Below are 17,394 nucleotides of genomic sequence, written 5' to 3' on the forward strand. Positions count from 1 at the left end.
TTACAGTTCAGAAAAAAAATCTTTTACTTTAATTACTTTATCTAAAAAAAAATCCTTTCTATACTGATGTTTGTCATTGAAAAATATCACTTGTCTTTCTGTACGTACTGCATGTATTAGCTGATGCGAACCAGTGTGTTATTCTGGATTGCACATTCTTTAAATTTCAATAGAACATCTGGCTTGCATCTGTGTTACCCCAAAATAATACACTGTTTGATTGCAGATTTGGTTAGACTACTGGCATCGTTGGTGTTCTTTTTTTTTAGTTTCTTTGTAGTATTCTTGTGATTTAGTTATAGTTTAGAAAACAAAAAAGCAAAGATGAAGTAGTGAAAGTTACAGAGCAGTACATATTCAATTACTCTATTGTACAAACTGTGGTTGTGGTTATTCCTTGTAAATTAATGATTTTTCCTTTCTCTTCTTATCCTTAAAGCTCAAGCTATAAAAGCCAAAGGTCCTGTGACGATCCCATACCCTCTTTTCCAGTCACACGTTGAAGATCTTTATGTAGAAGGACTTCCAGAAGGAATTCCTTTTAGAAGACCATCTACGTATGGAATTCCTCGCCTTGAGAGGATATTACTGGCAAAGGAAAGGATTCGTTTTGTGATTAAGAAGTAAGACACTCTTTGGACTTTTGTCTTTGTTCTTATTTAGTGCATCTTTTTATACTGTTGTCAAATGTTTGTTAACCTCTAGGGCTCTGTTTTAATTAAATTTGAGTTATACATTGTTTTATTTACCATGTTTTAATGTGTCTGTGGACAGGGTTTTCTTTGTCATGCCCAGAGTTGGCTTCTGGAACATGAATATCTGCTCATGTGGTTGACTTATAGCTGTCATTCTTTTCTCCAATTTTCTGCTAAGTCTGCTAAAGAAAGGAATAAAGTATCAATGTATCAGCATAATATATATGTATATATTTTAAGATTTTATTTATTCATAGAGACACAGAGAGGCAGAAACATAGGCAGAGAGAGAAATAGGCTCCATTCAGGGAGCCCGACATGGGACTCTATCCTGGGTCTCTGGGATCACGACCTGGGCTGAAGGCAGGTGCTAAACTGCTGAGCCACCCGGGCTGCCCATATATCAGCATAATATTTTTTTAAAAAAGTAATATAGTACTTGTCATTAATGTGTCCTGTTTTTAGGGCTGAGGTTTTGTTTTGTTTTGTTTTATTTTGTTTTAAGATTTATTTATTTATTTGAGAGAGAGAGAGAGAAAATCTCAAACAGACTCCATGATGAGCATGGAGCCCGATGTGGGGCTCAATCTCGTGACCCTGAGATCACGACCTCAGCCAAAACCAAGAGATGGACCCTTAACTGACTGAGTGCCCCTCCCCCCCACCAAGGCTCCCATAAATAGAGACTTTCTGCCATGGAAAGGATAGGGTAGTGGTTAGGAATACAGCAGTGAGGGACAAAAATCCTTGTTAGTCACCTTCATACAGGAATAGGCTTATCTCACCTGAGAAGGAGGTCAGGGGTAAGATGATTAAAACTGGTATGGAAGGCTCTGCTTTTATTCTCCAGATTCTTCCTTCTTTGGGCTGCTAGTTTCCTTAGACCAATTATGTGCCGGATGCAGAAATTCCTGGCCTCCCAGTCAGGCAGCTTATGGAGGAGAGCCCACAGCTACCTGTGTTTCTCTTGGAAGGTGGCCTTCCTCTTCTCCAGTTAGAATTCTGTCAAGTGCTTATTCCTCAACCAGTTATAGCCATGAGAGAGATAAACCATTATGGGTCTAGACCAAGCAATACTCAGGCCCAAGGGTGTTGCCATGAGTGTGCTTCTGCTGAAAGACATGCTTTCATTTGAAGTCTTGTGATTAGGAATGAATCTTTTGATTCTGTGTGCATATTATTATAACTGATTTTTGAACTTTTTTCTGACATATTTTGAACTATAAACAGTAAAGTAGGGGATCCCTGGGTGGCTCAGCGGTTTAGCGCCTGCCTTTGGTCCAGGGCGCGATCCTGGAGTCCCGGGATCGAGTCCCACGTCGGGCTCCTGGCATGGAGCCTGCTTCTCCCTCCTCCTGTGTCTCTGCCTCCCTCTCTCTCTCTCTATGTCCATCATAAATAAATAAATAAATCTTAAAAAAAAAAAAAAAGGCAGTAAAGTAGTGGAATGGGGCACCTGGGTGGCTCAATTGGATAAATATCTGACTCTTTTAAGTTTTGGCTCAGGTTGTCATCCCAGGGACCTGAGATCAAGCCCCGCCTCGGGCTCTGCACAGAGTCTGCTTAAGATTCTCTCTTTCCCTCCCTCTTACCCCTGCCCCCATGTTCGCTCTCAAATAAATGTTTTTTAAAAAGTGGTAGAATAATAGTATTATCATTTGCAGAAGTATTCAACTTCATTACTTTGGGAACACTCTGGTGCTGCTGAAAAAAATGGAAATTTAACAACTGTTTTGATCAAAGATTACAACCAAGCATGCTTGCGTCTATACTGGTATTCAGTAAAGGGATGACAGCTTTTAAGATTTAACTAAGCATGAAAAAGACCCAAGAGGTATCTCAAGGTAATAAGTGAGTTGTCCTCCACAGAGAGAAGTCATTGCAAACAAATTATAGTTTCAAGATCTAGTAGGCTCATGAAATTGAATTGTCAACCAAATGGGCTTGTTCTAAAACCCTGACACTACCCAAGGATCATCAGTCAGCATCCGCCTTCCCCCATGCATTGATAAATTAATACGTTTATTGTTTTAAGAAAACTTGTGCTATCTATCATTTTATTGTGCTTTTAATATTAGAGGTTTTGAATTCATTTTTAAATAACAATATTTAAAGAAAATACAGAATTTATTTTATAAATTTGTTATATTTATATAGAACTTCTGTATATAAATTTTTTATATATAGCATTGCTTGTATTTGCTAACCTTGAAGGGTATAAAACTGTTTGGATGTTTAAATGTTTTTTGTTTTTGTTTTTTTTTTTTTTTTTTGGATGTTTAAATGTTAATGCAAATGTATTGTTGAATAACTTAGGCTGTGCACATCCTGTTTCAGGTCCTTTCAATATACTTATTTGTGACAGGCTCTCTTCCACATTGAGAGGGACTTCTAAAGTTTTTCCCTAATAGTTAATATGGTTATTCTTGATGTGTGTAAAGTATTTGATTGATTTAGAAGGGTAATTCTATAGAGCTTAGCATGTTTTATTTATAGCTCACTAATATTATTTAAATATTATGTATACACCCTTGATTTAATCCTGTGCTTATTTCCAACATTTTTGAGATGGTTGTTAATAGGGTCATGCTTATATCTGACCCAATTCCCACCCTTATCCACAACCCCCAACTATAGCTCATTACATCAAAATAGAATGATGGGATATATGTTAGTTTATGAAAATTCTGTGATCTAGAAATTATGTTTTCTGGGCAGTTTTGTATTACAAAAAAAAAAAAAACCCAAAACGTGTAATCTGTCTTGCAGGTGTGTTAGTATTGAAGTATAATTAGGATTTTTATAACCAATTTATAGATGTCTTAAGGTGAGGTAGTCCTGAGTATAATGTAAAATTAAAGGATCTCATTGAAAATTTTTGTGGTTCACTTCTTTTGGTATATGCTTTTATAAGATATCTTTAGGTTGCAAAGTGAAGTGTTTCCATGAAGGACAAATGCTCCAAGACGTACCTTATGAAACAATTTGCAGTTATTGTTTGGTTTTATTACTCTCTTGAAATCTCCAGAAATAAGGGTTTAATTGTGCTTAAGAGTCCAGATTGTCTCTTCTTTTTAAAACTGGTCTTCATGACTGAATATCAAATAAGTACTAGTAGTTGCTACTTTTGCTAAATGTTGCCTGGTAAATCCTTAGTATTTTTTCTTACCTTACAGACATGAACTTCTGAATTCAACACGTGAAGACTTACAGCTTGATAAACCAGCTTCAGGAGGTAGGTCTCCAGTCTTGTTTCAAACTATGTGTCAAAGTGAGATCCCTGGCTAGCCCTGTTGGTAGAACATGTGACTCTCGATAGGGGTTGTGAGTTCGAGCCCTCCTTGGGCACAGAGATAACTTTTAAATAATGTGCAAAATCAGAACATTATATACAAGAAACACACAACATTGCAATACTATGCTTTCAAGAAGAATAAACTTACGTTCCTCCTAATAATTAACCGTAAGCATCACATCTCTGGGTAGGCGAAGAGAACTATACCTGTTCTACTTCTGAAATACAAAGTCTGGCACAGTGTAGCAGAGTGTTTTATCCACATCTGCGTTGGTCAATGGAATCCTCTCTCATCATCGTCCACAGGACATGAAAGGGTTCACTTTTTAGAGCACAGAGCCATGGGTATCATACTTATTTGTGAGATGTGAGATCTTAGGGTCATGAGTTCGAGCCCCATATTGGATATAGAGATTACTTAAATAAACTTTAAGAAAAATCATAATATTTACTTGGCCTAGTTTAGTGATGCTACCAGTTAGAGGCCGCCATTTTTATGTTTGTTGCTCTTACAGTGAAGGAAGAGTGGTACGCCAGAATCACAAAACTGCGGAAGATGGTAGATCAGCTTTTCTGCAAAAAATTTGGTAAGTCTGATTTCCTCCATGACTAAAGTATATTACAGAATAAGTTTTCTAAATTTTGCTTTAAGAAATTACAGTAAAAAAAAAAATAAATTAAATACAGTGAGTTTCAGAAGAGCGTTCACCGATTCAGTCTTGTATAACCCCCCATGCTCATCACGTCATCGTCATGCGCCCGCTTTAATGCCCATCACCCTGTTACCCCGTCCCTCTACTCTCCCTCCCAGCAACCCTCAGGTTGTTTCCTATGATTAAGAGTCTCTGACGGTTTGTCTCCCTCTGATTTCATCTGGTTTTATTTTTACTTCTCTCTCCTTATGATTATGTTTAGTTTCTTAAATTTCACATATGAGTGAGATCATACAGTATTTGTCTTTCTCTGACTTATTTTACCAGCATAATACCCTCTAGTTCCATCCATGTCATTGCAAACGGCAAGATTTCATTGTTTTGGTGGTAATACTCCATTTTATATATATACCACATCTTCTTTGTCCATTCATCTATTCATCTGTCCATTGACATCTGGGCTGTTTCCATAGTTTGTCTATTGTGGACATTGCTGCTGTAAACCGGGGTGCATGCGTCTCTTCAGTTACTATATTTGTATCTTGGGGCTAAATACCCAGTAGTGCAATTCCTGGGTCATACGGTAGCTCTATTTTGAACTTTTTGAGGAACCTCTATCCTGTTTTCTAGAGTGACTGCACCAGCTTGCATTCCCAGCAACAGTGCAAGAGGGTCCCCCTTTCTCTGCATCCTCTCACCCATAACTGTAGTTTCCTGACTTGTTAATATTAGCCATTCTGAGTGGTGTGTCACCTCCAGTTTTCTTTAATTGGTCAATATCCATCTGTAAATCATCAAGAGTTTTAGACCCATATCACGGGGGGGGAGAGAGTGGTGCAGTGGAAACTCGAGCTCTTTTCCTGAGTAACTCTGACCCGGCATTACTGATATAGCGCCCAGCACCTGGCAGTCGTCCTTTGTCTTTGGGCCCTGTAGGAGCACGTGGTGCGTCTCTTTGTCGGAAAGGGCCTGGGTTGCAGTCTGTCATTGGAGGTCTGGTCATCTGAAAACACAGTGTGAACCACCTGTTTTCCTCTCATTCCCTGGCCTTGCTGGCTCACATCCCTGAACACTTACCCACCCATACTTAGGTTTGGTTTGGCACTGCAACATCTTTTGTTACCAAGGTTCATGTTCCCCTGCTTTGCCCTGATTTTCAGTGCCCTGCAATGGGATTGGTTGTTTCAAACCTGGGTGACTCTTGGTTTCTTCCTGTGTCGGTGGCTGTCCTCCTTGCTCATGACCACACCTCCCTTCAGTTCAGTCTGGACAGCTTGGGGTGCCACCTGGCAGCTCGCTCCTGAGCCCTCTCGCTCTTTCCCTGCTGTGCTTTCTCAGCAGCTAATCCTTCCTATCTCACGTTGGGAACATAGTAGAGTCTGTACCCCACCCCCATTTATTCCCCCCACTTTTAAAAGATTATTTATTTATTTATTCATGAGAGGCACAGAAAGAGAGAGGCAGAGACATAGGCAGAGGGATAAGTAAGCTCCATGCAGTCAGCCTGATGGTGGGACTTGATTCTGGGATTCTAGGATTACCCCTGAGCTGAAGGAAGATGCTTAACTGCTGAGCCACCCAGGCGTCCCAGAGTCCCAATTTCCTGATGGCTTTTGCATTTAAGTTTCTAGCCCTGGACATTCCCAACTGACACTTGACCTTTCTTTTTCCTCCACCTGTTTTTTCATAAATTTTTTTTTTAATTTTTATTTATTTATGATAGTCACACACACACACACACACACACACACAGAGGCAGAGACATAGGCAGAGGGAGAAGCAGGCTCCATGCACCGGGAGCCTGACATGGGATTCGATCCTGGGTCTCCAGGATCTCGCCCTGGGCCAAAGTCAGGCGCTAAACCGCTGCACCACCCAGGGTTCCCTCCTCCACCTGTTTTGATATATCTGCAGATTTCACATGGCCTAATTAAGATTTTTGTCCCATCGCCCCCCCTCCTTGCAACATACTCCTTTACCCAACCATTGTGTAGCACTACCTGCCACTTTGTCCCAGCCAAAGCCCCACGAGGATCCTGGATTTCTCTTCTCAATTCTCACATGGCCTCCTGCTGACAGACTTTCTGCCCACCCCAAATCCAGGGTGGAAGAAAGGAGCCCTCTCGCTCCTTTCTTCTCTGCTGCTGTCTCTTGCTGTTGTCAAAGTTGGTGCCACAAAGCAGTCAGGTTTTTTTGTTTTTGTTTTTGTTTTTGTTTTTGTTTTTTGCAGCTAGGTTTTAATCTCATCAAAACATAAAATGGAGGCATTTCCATTCCCTCTTTTCTGTTCCATGGCCTCCCATTTTTCTTGGAATAAACTCCACAGTCCCTGATCATAGCCACCCTGCCTTTCTTCTGATACCACCTGGTTGACAGTCCCATTTACTCACTTGGTACCAGTTGTTACCGCCATCTACTTATCTTTTATTTTTCCAAGGTCACGTCCTTGGGAGTGTGCCCCTGCTATGACCTGAGATGTTTTTGTGCCTCTTCTTTTCGTTTACGTCTTAAATGTGGCCCCATTGGCCAGGTCTTTCCTGAGTTACCATCTACTGTTATACCCCTAAGCTCATTATATGTCATCACATTTTCTATCCTCATGCACTGAGGGTGGTCTTCTGCCTCCCATTACAACACCCATAGATAATGACAGCCAAGATCTTCTGTATCTTATCTGCTTCTAGAACTATGACTGGGGCTGGAGCAGGTACTGACCAAATCTCTGAATAGATAATGTCATGGAAGTGTGTGCTAACACCGTCAGGAACCACTGAGCCTTTCAGTCAGGTAGTGTACATTGGACCTCATTAAATTATGTCACCGAGTAGTCCAAAGGCAGTACAGGAGTGCCCCAGCTGTCCTCCACAGGGAAGGCTGCAGCAGAGGCCAGTGTGGGTGGCCCACGGGGGTTCTCACTGTTATGTGAGAGAAACCATTGGAGTTTCACCACAAAAAAGCCAAGTCTCCTGGGTGACAATTCTTATTTGCCCTGTGGTTTCCAGGGGGCAGTGCATGGCACTGGGTGTTAAAGCAGCTCTTAGGTGCATCTCAGGTGCCATCTTGGAACGTAGGTCACTGATCGCATGTTGTTGGCAGAATCTGTATGGATCATTTACCTGTAATGTTGACCTCAGATTAAAAGGCCTTGGGGAGAAGTCCGAAATTTTTTTTAATCTTTTTTTTAAGTTTTTTTATTATTTATTTATTCATGATAGACAAAGAGAGAGAGAGAGAGGCAGAGGCAGAGAGAGAAGCAGGCTCCATGCCAGGAGCCCGACACACAGGACTTGATCCAGGGACTCCAGGATTGCGCCCTGGGCCAAAGGCAGGTGCAAGCCACCCAGGGATCCCCTGAGCCACCCAGGGATCCCCTGAGAAGTCCGAATTTTAAGTTTTTTCTCCTCATCCCTGTTCTGGACAACCCAGTGTGAATATAGGACCTTAGTGACATTAAACTACAAACATACTGCACATCATTCTTGCTTAAACCAGGTGTGGCAAACATACTTGCTGAATCTTGCAAAAGATGCCGTTCGTGGGGCTTTTGTACCTTTAAAAATGGGAATAAGTGGCCAACGTTAAAAAGCCAGGGACTGGGGCACCTGGGTGGCTCCACGGTTGAGCAGCTGCATTTGGCTCAGGTCGTGATCCTGGGATCCTGGGATGAAGTCCCGCATCAGGTTCCCCACAGGGAGCCTGCTTCTCCCTCTGCCTATGTCTCTGTGTCTCGTGAATAAATAAAATCTTATTTAAAAAAAAAAAAGACTTTAGTGACAAGTTCTCTCTTCTTGATATACCTGGTCAGAAATCAGCTAATGAGTAATAAACTTAGGTATCTTTACAGCTTTAAAGATCATTATATTTCCAAGGCATTTAATAAAATGAATCAAATCAAGAAGGTCATTCATCATTGGAAAAGCCACCATAGTGTCATTAGAGTCCAGGAGTATTTGCATGAGCAGGTTTAAACTTTGCCCTCATGTGTGGTTCTGGAAGTTGAGCTTGGGGGAAAATAGTCGGCCAAGCCAGCTGACTTGCCAAGCCATTGATGCTTGCCAAGCCAGCTGACTTGGCCTCATGGAAGGAAGAGGCTGTTGACAAGCCCTTATACCTCACCTAGAGTGGAGCTAGATTCTAACTCCCATAGATGAGAGGCTAGTTGAAAGCTGCATTCAAGGAATGCTTCTTTCTGAGAGTTGAGCACAGGGCCTGTCCCTCGCAGCTCCACACCTACTGTGGACATAGCTTCTGACTCTCCTATGTTAGAGGCTTGTTGGAAGCTGCCTGCAAGGAATGCTTGTTTCTCAGAGTGCAGTAGGCCACATTTCCCGCGAGTCTCCACATGTGCTTTTGATCTACGTTCTAAGGCACTCACTCACACGAAAAGTGGCCAACAGAAAAATGTTCTGGCCTTGTGTCAAAGCTAAGAAAATAGGTAAGAGCTTACACGTTGCTATGTCATAAACAGTGAAAAGTCTGGCTCTTTATTTTTAAGTTCTTAGGTGAGTCTAGGACAAGAGAGGGTTGCTGCTTTCTTTAAAGGTTCCCAAAAGGCAAAGAGGAACGCTTATGTTTTCTCTAAGTGTCGAACATAGTAAGTCTAGATGGTTCCGCTGATTCTGCAGAATACTCAGTTTTAGGCCTTAGGCCCCTCTGGACGCCTGGGCACCAGGTGCTGAGAATGAGTCAGAGCAGAAGGCAGTGGACTTCCCCCAGGGGCTTTCATCCAGATGCAGGGAAAGGTGCATGGAGAAAAGGAAGTGGATACATAATATACAAGAGGGGTTATATAGTATGGGGACAAGAGGGGAATAGGGAGTCGGATCATTGTATTCTCTAAAGGAGGCCTCACTGGGGACCAGCTGATGCAATTGGCCTTCCCCCTCTCCTATAAATAACTTCTATCTTTGTTAGAGTTATGACCATATTCTTTTTTGCTCTATTTCCATGAGTAATTATTATTCTATCACATATCCTATCGTAGCGTAGATTTCTCCTGGGTGTGGTGTGGAAGGCTTTACCCTATTTCTTGAGGGAGTGGGTTCCTTTAAAGGTCAGAATCTTTATTACATATTGTGTGTGTGACTTCAAATACACATTCTTTACTTAGAGTGAAGAGATCCTGTGCTTGAGCCCTTCAGATTTGGTGCTAGTGAAACAAGTTAAATGGAAGGCCTCAGATCTTTCTTAGTGCTCTGTTCAAGTATGGTTTCAGAGCAGAGATTGGAAATTTCATTTTTTCACTTTAAAATTCTAGTTCTCCACAGATTCAAAAGTGGAAAGGCAGTGCAAAACGTTCCCATGTACCCAGTTTTCAGAATCTTTGATCATTAAGATTTTTCCACACTGTTCATCTTTTCCTCTTTCTTCCCTTTGTAAGAGTGTTCTATAAAGCAAGTCACAGGTACCATGTTACTTATATTGTGTTCAGTATGCCTCCGTGAATAGTGTTTTCATTTTCTTACATGAGCACCATGTAGTCGTCACACCTCACACCATCAACTGTTTATCATTTACCTGAAAAGGACCTTTAAAGGTTTTGCTTTGGGACGCCTAGGTGGCTCAGTGGTTGAGTGACTGCCTTCGGCTCAGGCTGTGATCCCGGGGTTCTGGGATCGAGTCCATGTCAGGCTCCCCACAGGGAGCCTGCTTCTCTCTCTGCCTAGGTCTCTGCCTCTGTATCTCTCTCTGCGTCTCTCATGAATGAACGAATGAATGGGATGCCTGGGTGGCTCAGCAATTGAGCACCTGCCTTTGGCCCAGGGTGTGATCCTGGAGTCCTGGGATCAAGCCCCACATTGGGCTCCCTGCATGGAGCCTGCTTTTCTCTCTGCCTCTCTCTCTGTGTCTCTCATGAATAAAAAAATAAAATATTTTTAAAATAAATAAAACAAATAAAGGTTTTGCTTTGAATTTGGGTTTAAACAAGATTGGTGCATTAGCTTTGGTTGATATATTTCTTTTAATCTAAAGCAGTCTCTGCTTGCTATTTTTATTTCCCATTCCATGCATTCTTCGCAGAAGTTATTTCCTTTTAAAATGCCACACTCGTGTGGTTTAAGGGGTAAGGAACATTCATGTCATGGTTGCAATGTAAGTAAAGAATAGAGCCTGCAGTAACTTCGTGTGCAGGAGTCAGTTAACAGGATTATCACACTCACAGAACATGAAGCAGCAAAAGTCGGCCTCCAGATGCTTTGAAAAAGTAGTATCTAAATTAGATTTTTTATTCTCTGTGGTTGTTCTCTTATCCTTTTATTTCCTCCCAAAGATATTGAAGATTCTTTTGTAGGACCTTAGCGCTATTAAAAGATGGTCTTCAAATCCAAGGACAAACATTATATGGTCTCATTCATTTGGGGAATATAAAAAATAATGAAAGGGAATAAAGGGGAAAGGAGAGAAAATGAATGAAAATATCTGAGGGTGACAAAACATGAGAGATACTGAACTCTGGGAAATGAACAAGGGGTAATGGAAAGGAAGGTGGGTGAGGGGTTGGGGTGACTGGGTGACGGGCACTGAGGGGGGCACTTGGTGGATGAGCACTGGGTGTTAGGCTATTTGTTGCCAAATTGAACTTCAAATAAATAAATAAATAAACATATACATACATATATAAGAGGGTCTTCAAATCCGGAAACTCCCCTCCACCAGAAGTTAGCCTCTTGGTCATGGGGCATTCATTCTTGCCTTTGCTGTGCTGAATCTATTTCTATAGTTAGTGTGTATGTTTCCAGGGTTTACTTTGCTTTTCCGAAAGTTGACCACTACCTTTCTTTGGATTGTACTAAACGGTGATTTCAACAGAAACCTAATCTCCTGAATTGCTTTTCCTTTGTGAAGCGGAAGCCTTGGGGAGCACAGAGGCCAAAGCTGTACCTTACCAGAAATTTGAGGCACATCCTAATGACCTTTACGTGGAAGGACTACCTGAAAACATTCCTTTTAGAAGTCCCTCGTGGTATGGCATCCCAAGGCTGGAGAAAATCATACAAGTGGGCAATCGAATTAAATTTGTTATTAAAAGGTAAGATTATAATATCTGGAAACAAATTGTAATGCTGTCCTTAAGAAAAGATTAATTTCCTGCAAGTGGGTCTTTTGTTCCCTGCTCAGCTGGATTCACTCTCCATATTTAAAATTAGGTTATATTAGAGTTAGGTTCATGTGTTGAGCGAATGTTTATTTACTACCAGATACCAGATAGATAAAACTGGGTCCAACGGGATCTTTGTCCTTGGGAGGCATATTATATGAGATAAATGCAATAAGATGTTACCGGGTGCTTTGGTGGAGAAAGTGAGGGGTGGCAGGTTGATCGGTCAGCTGTGCATGAAGTAGTGTAAAGGGACTTCAAATACAGGAAATAATAAAAGTAGAGGAGGGATGGGTCACATAACTACACCATTCTTTGTGGAAGGAGTGATGCTCTGTGGGTATGGGAAGCCTGGCAGACGTGGGCATGGAGGAAGGCCTTTGGTACTGGACTATCAATGGAGTAATTAAAAGGTTTTAAAGCCAGTTTGTCTTAAAAGAATTGGGAGGGACGACTGGTTGGCTCAGTCGGTACCGTATATGACTCTCATATTGCGAGTTGAAGCCCCAAGTTGGGCATAGAGCTTACTTTAATAATAATACTAGTAATTTGGATTTGTATTTTAAAAGGATTCTTCTGCCTTGAGTTTGAAGGGTAGCAGAATAGGTGATATGGAGCCAGGGAGAGGGTGCAGAATACCCGTCTTTAATACAGAAGGGTATTTATTAAAGGGGTAGGGGTAGAATGGGTAGCTGTCTGTGGCTTACTCATTGGGGTTCTTGCCTTTGTCACTGGGTCTCACTGTACAAGGGAGAGGGAACTTTAGGACAACAGGACCAGATATTACAGGTATTATGGTGGAGTTCATCTGATTTTAGAAATATTCGAACTGTTTTGGGTGAAATGGCGACTGTTTCTGTGTAGTTGAGCTTCAGATGCTTTTGAGGACATACAGATCTGAACCTGAATCTGTGAAAATTACTATTTTCAAAATAATCAAGTCCTCAAACTGATTTTTACCCCACTGGGTATAAAGGCAGAATGAACCATATTGGAAATTATTGGCAGTGCACAGCTGTGTGAGGAAGGCCTATAAAGCATTCCCTGCCTGCTCTCTTAATAATCTCACCCACCTTTTTGCAGACCAGAACTTCTGACCCACAGTACTACTGAAGTCACTCAGCCAAGAACGAATACACCAGGTAAGATAGTTATGAATTCCTTTTTAAAAGCTTAGATCAGTGTGTGTTAACCTTTTTGACAGTCTTATTTTAAAGGGACAGAGCGGGATCCCTGGGTGGCGCAGCGGTTTGGCGCCTGCCTTTGGCCCAGGGTGCGATCCTGGAGACCCGGGATCGAATCCCACGTCGGGCTCCCGGTGCATGGAGCCTGCTTCTCCCTCTGCCTGTGTCTCTGCCTCTCTCTCTCTATCTGTGTGTGACTATCATAAATAAATAAAAATTTATAAAAAAAATAAAAAAATAAATAAAGGGACAGAGCTCATCTTTTCTCCCTTCCCCTTCAAAATCATATGTTGACATTCAGTGCAGGCACGCCTTGATTTATCAGTACACACCCAGGTAATTTTGGGAAAGCTCAGACTTTGAATGTAAATATATATATTTTTTAATTTTATTTGTTAAAAAAATTTTTTTATTTGTGAGATACACACAGAGAGAAGCAGAGAGAGAAGCAGGCTCCCTTCGGGGATCCTAATGTGGGACTTGATCCCAGAACCCCAGGATCATGCCCTGAGCCAAAGGTAGACTTTCAACCACTGAGCAACCCAAGTGCACCTCAGGCTTTGAATTTAGATCAGTGATGTTCAGTAGAAATATAACGTGCATCACAAATGCAAGCCACATGTGTCAGTTTTAATTTTCCAGTAGCTAAATCAGTGTTTCAACCTGTAATCGATTGAAATAAACAAATGATGAGGTAAAACTCTTGTGCAAGTTTTATCCTTAGAGTACATCTCACTTCAACAAACCACATTTCAAGTGCTTGGTTCAGCCCCCACATGGGGCTAATGTGGCCTACCAGGCAGATTGAGACCTTAATCTTTATTCACGCATCCCCTGTTTTTTTTTTTTTTTTTAATAACAAACACTGTAATTCCAGCAGCTGCAGTGACCTCATAGCCCAGTAGAACTGTGAGGTCTCAGTCTCAGTTGTGTGAATGAATGGTTTTATTTTCTTCAAAGAACTATAAGTCTGCCTTTATTTCTTTGCCATTTTTTTGTTTACCATGCATGTCAGAAAAAGTGACCACTGCTTGCCTGTATTCTATAGCATTACAGAAAATGGCACCCCCTACAGAACTAGGTGGTGTTTCTGAATTCACACAGTTAATTGTTCTTACAAATATTGTAGCAAAATGGTATACAAGGTGTCTATACTTAATACTGATCCTTCAGTTCTGAGGGTGCTTGTGGGCAGCTGGCGAGGGTCAGCCAATAAGCCAATGAGATTATAAAATCGTTTGTGTTGGGACACCTGGGTGGCTCAGCAGTTAAGCATCTGCCTTCGGCTCAAGTTGTGATCCCAGAGATCAGGATCAAGTCCCACATCAGGATCCCTGCTTCTCCCTCCGCCTGTGTCTCTGTCTCTGTCTCTCTCATGAATAAATGAATAAAATTTTTTTAAAAAATTGTGTTTATACTGGCATACAAAGTGGTTCAGAAACATGGTACAAGGGAAACAGAATTCTCCTGTGCTAGGAATCCTGCTGGGTAAATGGCATGATCAATGAGCATCAGAAGCCACACAGCGACCTTCTTAATGTGCTTTTGACTTAGGCAAAGAAACAATATTGGTAATAAAGACAGAATGACCTAGGCTTTGTTGAGAGAAGTGATAGAGAATTCTCAAAAGTGGAATGGGGTTATCCTGGATTAGTGGGATTATGATGAAAATCTCCTTATGGGTCTTAATTTCTCAAGAGAGAAGTCAAATTCAAGGTTGTGATTAATGTGATCACTACTACGTAACTCTTTTTTTTTTTTTACGATTTTAATTAATTAATTAATTCATTCAGAGAGACACAGGGAGAGAGAGGCAGAGACAGGCAGAGGGAGAAGCAGGCTCCATGCAGGGAGCCTGATGTGGGACTTGATCCCAGGTCTCCAGGATCAGGCCCTGGGCTGAAGGTGGCGCTAAACTGCTGAGCCACCTGTGCTGCCCACTACTGAGTAATTCTGTTAGTGAATACAAACCTGAGAGTGGTAAAGATGTTCCTGGCACTAGATTTAGGTGTCCTGTTTTTAGCTGTACTTGATCTGTTGTCTTCTAGCATAGATACTTGAAAAGCCTGTCATTGGGGCACCTGGGTGACTCAGTCGGGTTGGGTGTCTGCCTCCAGCTCTGGTTGTGATCCCGGAATCCTGGGATTGAGCTCTGCGTCAGGCTCCCTGCTCAGCGGGAAGCTTTGTTTCTTCCTCTTCGTCTGCCTCTACCTGCAGCTCCCCCTGCTTGTGCGCTCTCTCTCTTTCTGTCAAATAAATAAAATCTGAAAGGAAGGAAGAAGGAAGGAAGGAAGGAGGGAGGGAGGGAAGGAAGGAAGGGAGGAAGGGAGGAAAGGGAGGAAGGAAGGAAGGAAGAAAGGAAAAGAAGAAAGAAAGAAAGAAAGAAAGAAAGAAAGAAGAAAAGCCTGTCATCAAAAAACCCTCAATGTTTTTTTTTTTTTATTTATTTATGACAGTCACACACAGAGAGAGAGAGGCAGAGACACAGGCAGAGGGAGAAGCAGGCTCCATGCACCGGGAGCCCGATGTGGGACTCGATCCCGGGTCTCCAGGATCACGCCCTGGGCCAAAGGCAGGCGCTAAACCGCTGCGCCACCCAGGGATCCCACCCTCAATGTTTTAAATCAGTAACGATACTTAGCCTTCCACCATTCCTAGGAGACCTTGGCAAGAATTAAAGTTGTCATTCTTCATTCCAACAAAATGTTTATCCGGTCTGCCAGTGAACCAGGCATTCAGCTTTCACTGGGCCAATTCCTGTCAACCTGTGTGACAAAAGTTAGTTATGCCATTAGGTCTACTTGATTCTTGGCATGACATGAGATTTGATAAAAGCTGTACACTTAAACATACTGTCGGGGAAAAAAAAAAAAACATACTGTCAGGCACTTTGCCCTCAATTTTGGGGAAGATACACAAATGTCACATGGAAGGAAGTCTTGGAGTTAACCAGGTGATTGCTGTTTGCAGGGGCAGAATCGGGATAGTTACTTACGTCCTGGGATTAGTGCAGAGATGGTTTTCTGTTAGTCAGCAGATACCAACCATCCTAGGAGTTGTAGCATAGGGCAGAAATTAGACAAGTGAACAGAAGCTCTTGACTTGGAGGAAGGGAGTCTTGATGTTTTTATAGTAATAATTCAAATCTGGTCTTTACCAGACTTAACTTCTTCCAGCTGAACAGTTGAGCCACACAATATTAAATCTTTGAGATGCTAGGTTTTCTTTTAGAGCAACTCTTTTTTAAAGTATTTCTACAGCAAAAGTAAACAGTGTGTTGTGAGATTTTCCGAAGCCACAGTGTCCCCAGCATTTCCCACTGCCTTCATCCACAAACACAGATGACATCCACACAGAGTGATCCTTGAGCTCCCCCCCTCCCCTGCTCTCCTCTCTTTGTCCAGCCCCTTCCCTCAAAGCCCCCTCCCCTTACCCCCCAGGCCTCCAGCCACAGCTCCACTAAACAAGTCCTGAGTGTCTTCCTTTAAGTCAGTGACATCCTACGTGTCTTCTGCAGTGGCTCATTTTCGCTTTATCTAAAAGGAGATAGTTGTCTTCTAAATAAGGGGAATGAAATAAGCCAGATTATAGATGTGAATAGTGTCAAGTAAGCCCTCTCTGATCATCTGAACACGTATCTCTCCCGTATTTTTTCTGTAATGAGTGAAGTTGTGCTTTCTGTGGGCTTCTGGCCACACATCAGTTTGATAAGACAGGGAACGCCTATATAGAGAGCAAATACAATTGAGGCTGTTCTGTGAAGCTGGTGTAGGATGCCAAATCCCTGACACAGCTGCTTCTCTCTGTCCTGACGGCATTCTGTGCTACACCTCCAGGGCGGAATGCTCAAAGACCACTCACAAAGAGTGCGCTTATGAACAGTTTCCTCATTCACAATTTTTTCCCCCTCATTCACAATATTAATTGAAATTTGCCTATGTCTTCCTGAAGTTCTGATATTTGATAGTGCAGGGAATCCTCCTCTTTAAGACCCAAAGATTTTGTTTCTTTCTTTTTTATTTTTATTTTTTTAATTTATTTATGATAGTTAGAGAGAGAGGCAGAAACATAGGCAGAGGGAGAAGCAGGCTCCATGCACCAGGAGCCCGAATTGGGATTCGATCCCGGGTCTCCAGGATCATGCCCTGGGCCAAAGGCAGGTGCTAAACCGCTGCACCACCCAGGGATCCCCTCTTTTTTATTTTATTTTTTTTAAGATTTTATTTATTCATGAGAGACAGAGAGAGGCAGAGATATAGGCAGAGGGAGAAGCAGGCTGTGGGGAGCCTGGTGTGAGACTCGATCCTAGGACCCCAGGATCATGCCCTGAGCCGAAGTCAGATGCTTAATCACTGAGCCACCCAGGTGCGCCCCAAAGGTTTTGTTTCTAAGAAGTCAAATTCAGAGCATCACTGGTTTGTACATCCCAAATGATTACGATGTTGTATGTCAGATATATCTGAATCTT

General features: G+C 42.0%; 1 protein-coding gene across 14 annotated transcripts in view; it reads left to right on the forward strand.

The window, feature by feature from the left end:
- The window catches only part of LOC140639095 (general transcription factor II-I), a 113,235-nt gene that overhangs the window by 75,470 nt on the left and 20,371 nt on the right, over nucleotides 1–17,394 (forward strand). For all 14 annotated transcript variants that reach the window (XM_072837510.1, XM_072837513.1, XM_072837518.1 and 11 more), the window contains 5 exons: nucleotides 440–623; nucleotides 3,872–3,930; nucleotides 4,506–4,577; nucleotides 11,490–11,673; nucleotides 12,826–12,884. In XM_072837510.1, coding sequence (XP_072693611.1) covers nucleotides 440–623; nucleotides 3,872–3,930; nucleotides 4,506–4,577; nucleotides 11,490–11,673; nucleotides 12,826–12,884 — 558 coding nt within the window. The remainder of the gene's footprint in view (nucleotides 1–439; nucleotides 624–3,871; nucleotides 3,931–4,505; nucleotides 4,578–11,489; nucleotides 11,674–12,825; nucleotides 12,885–17,394) is intronic.

The sequence above is a fragment of the Canis lupus genome, chromosome 8, assembly GCF_048164855.1.
Source record: "Canis lupus baileyi chromosome 8, mCanLup2.hap1, whole genome shotgun sequence".
NCBI classification, from domain to species: Eukaryota; Metazoa; Chordata; class Mammalia; order Carnivora; family Canidae; genus Canis; species Canis lupus.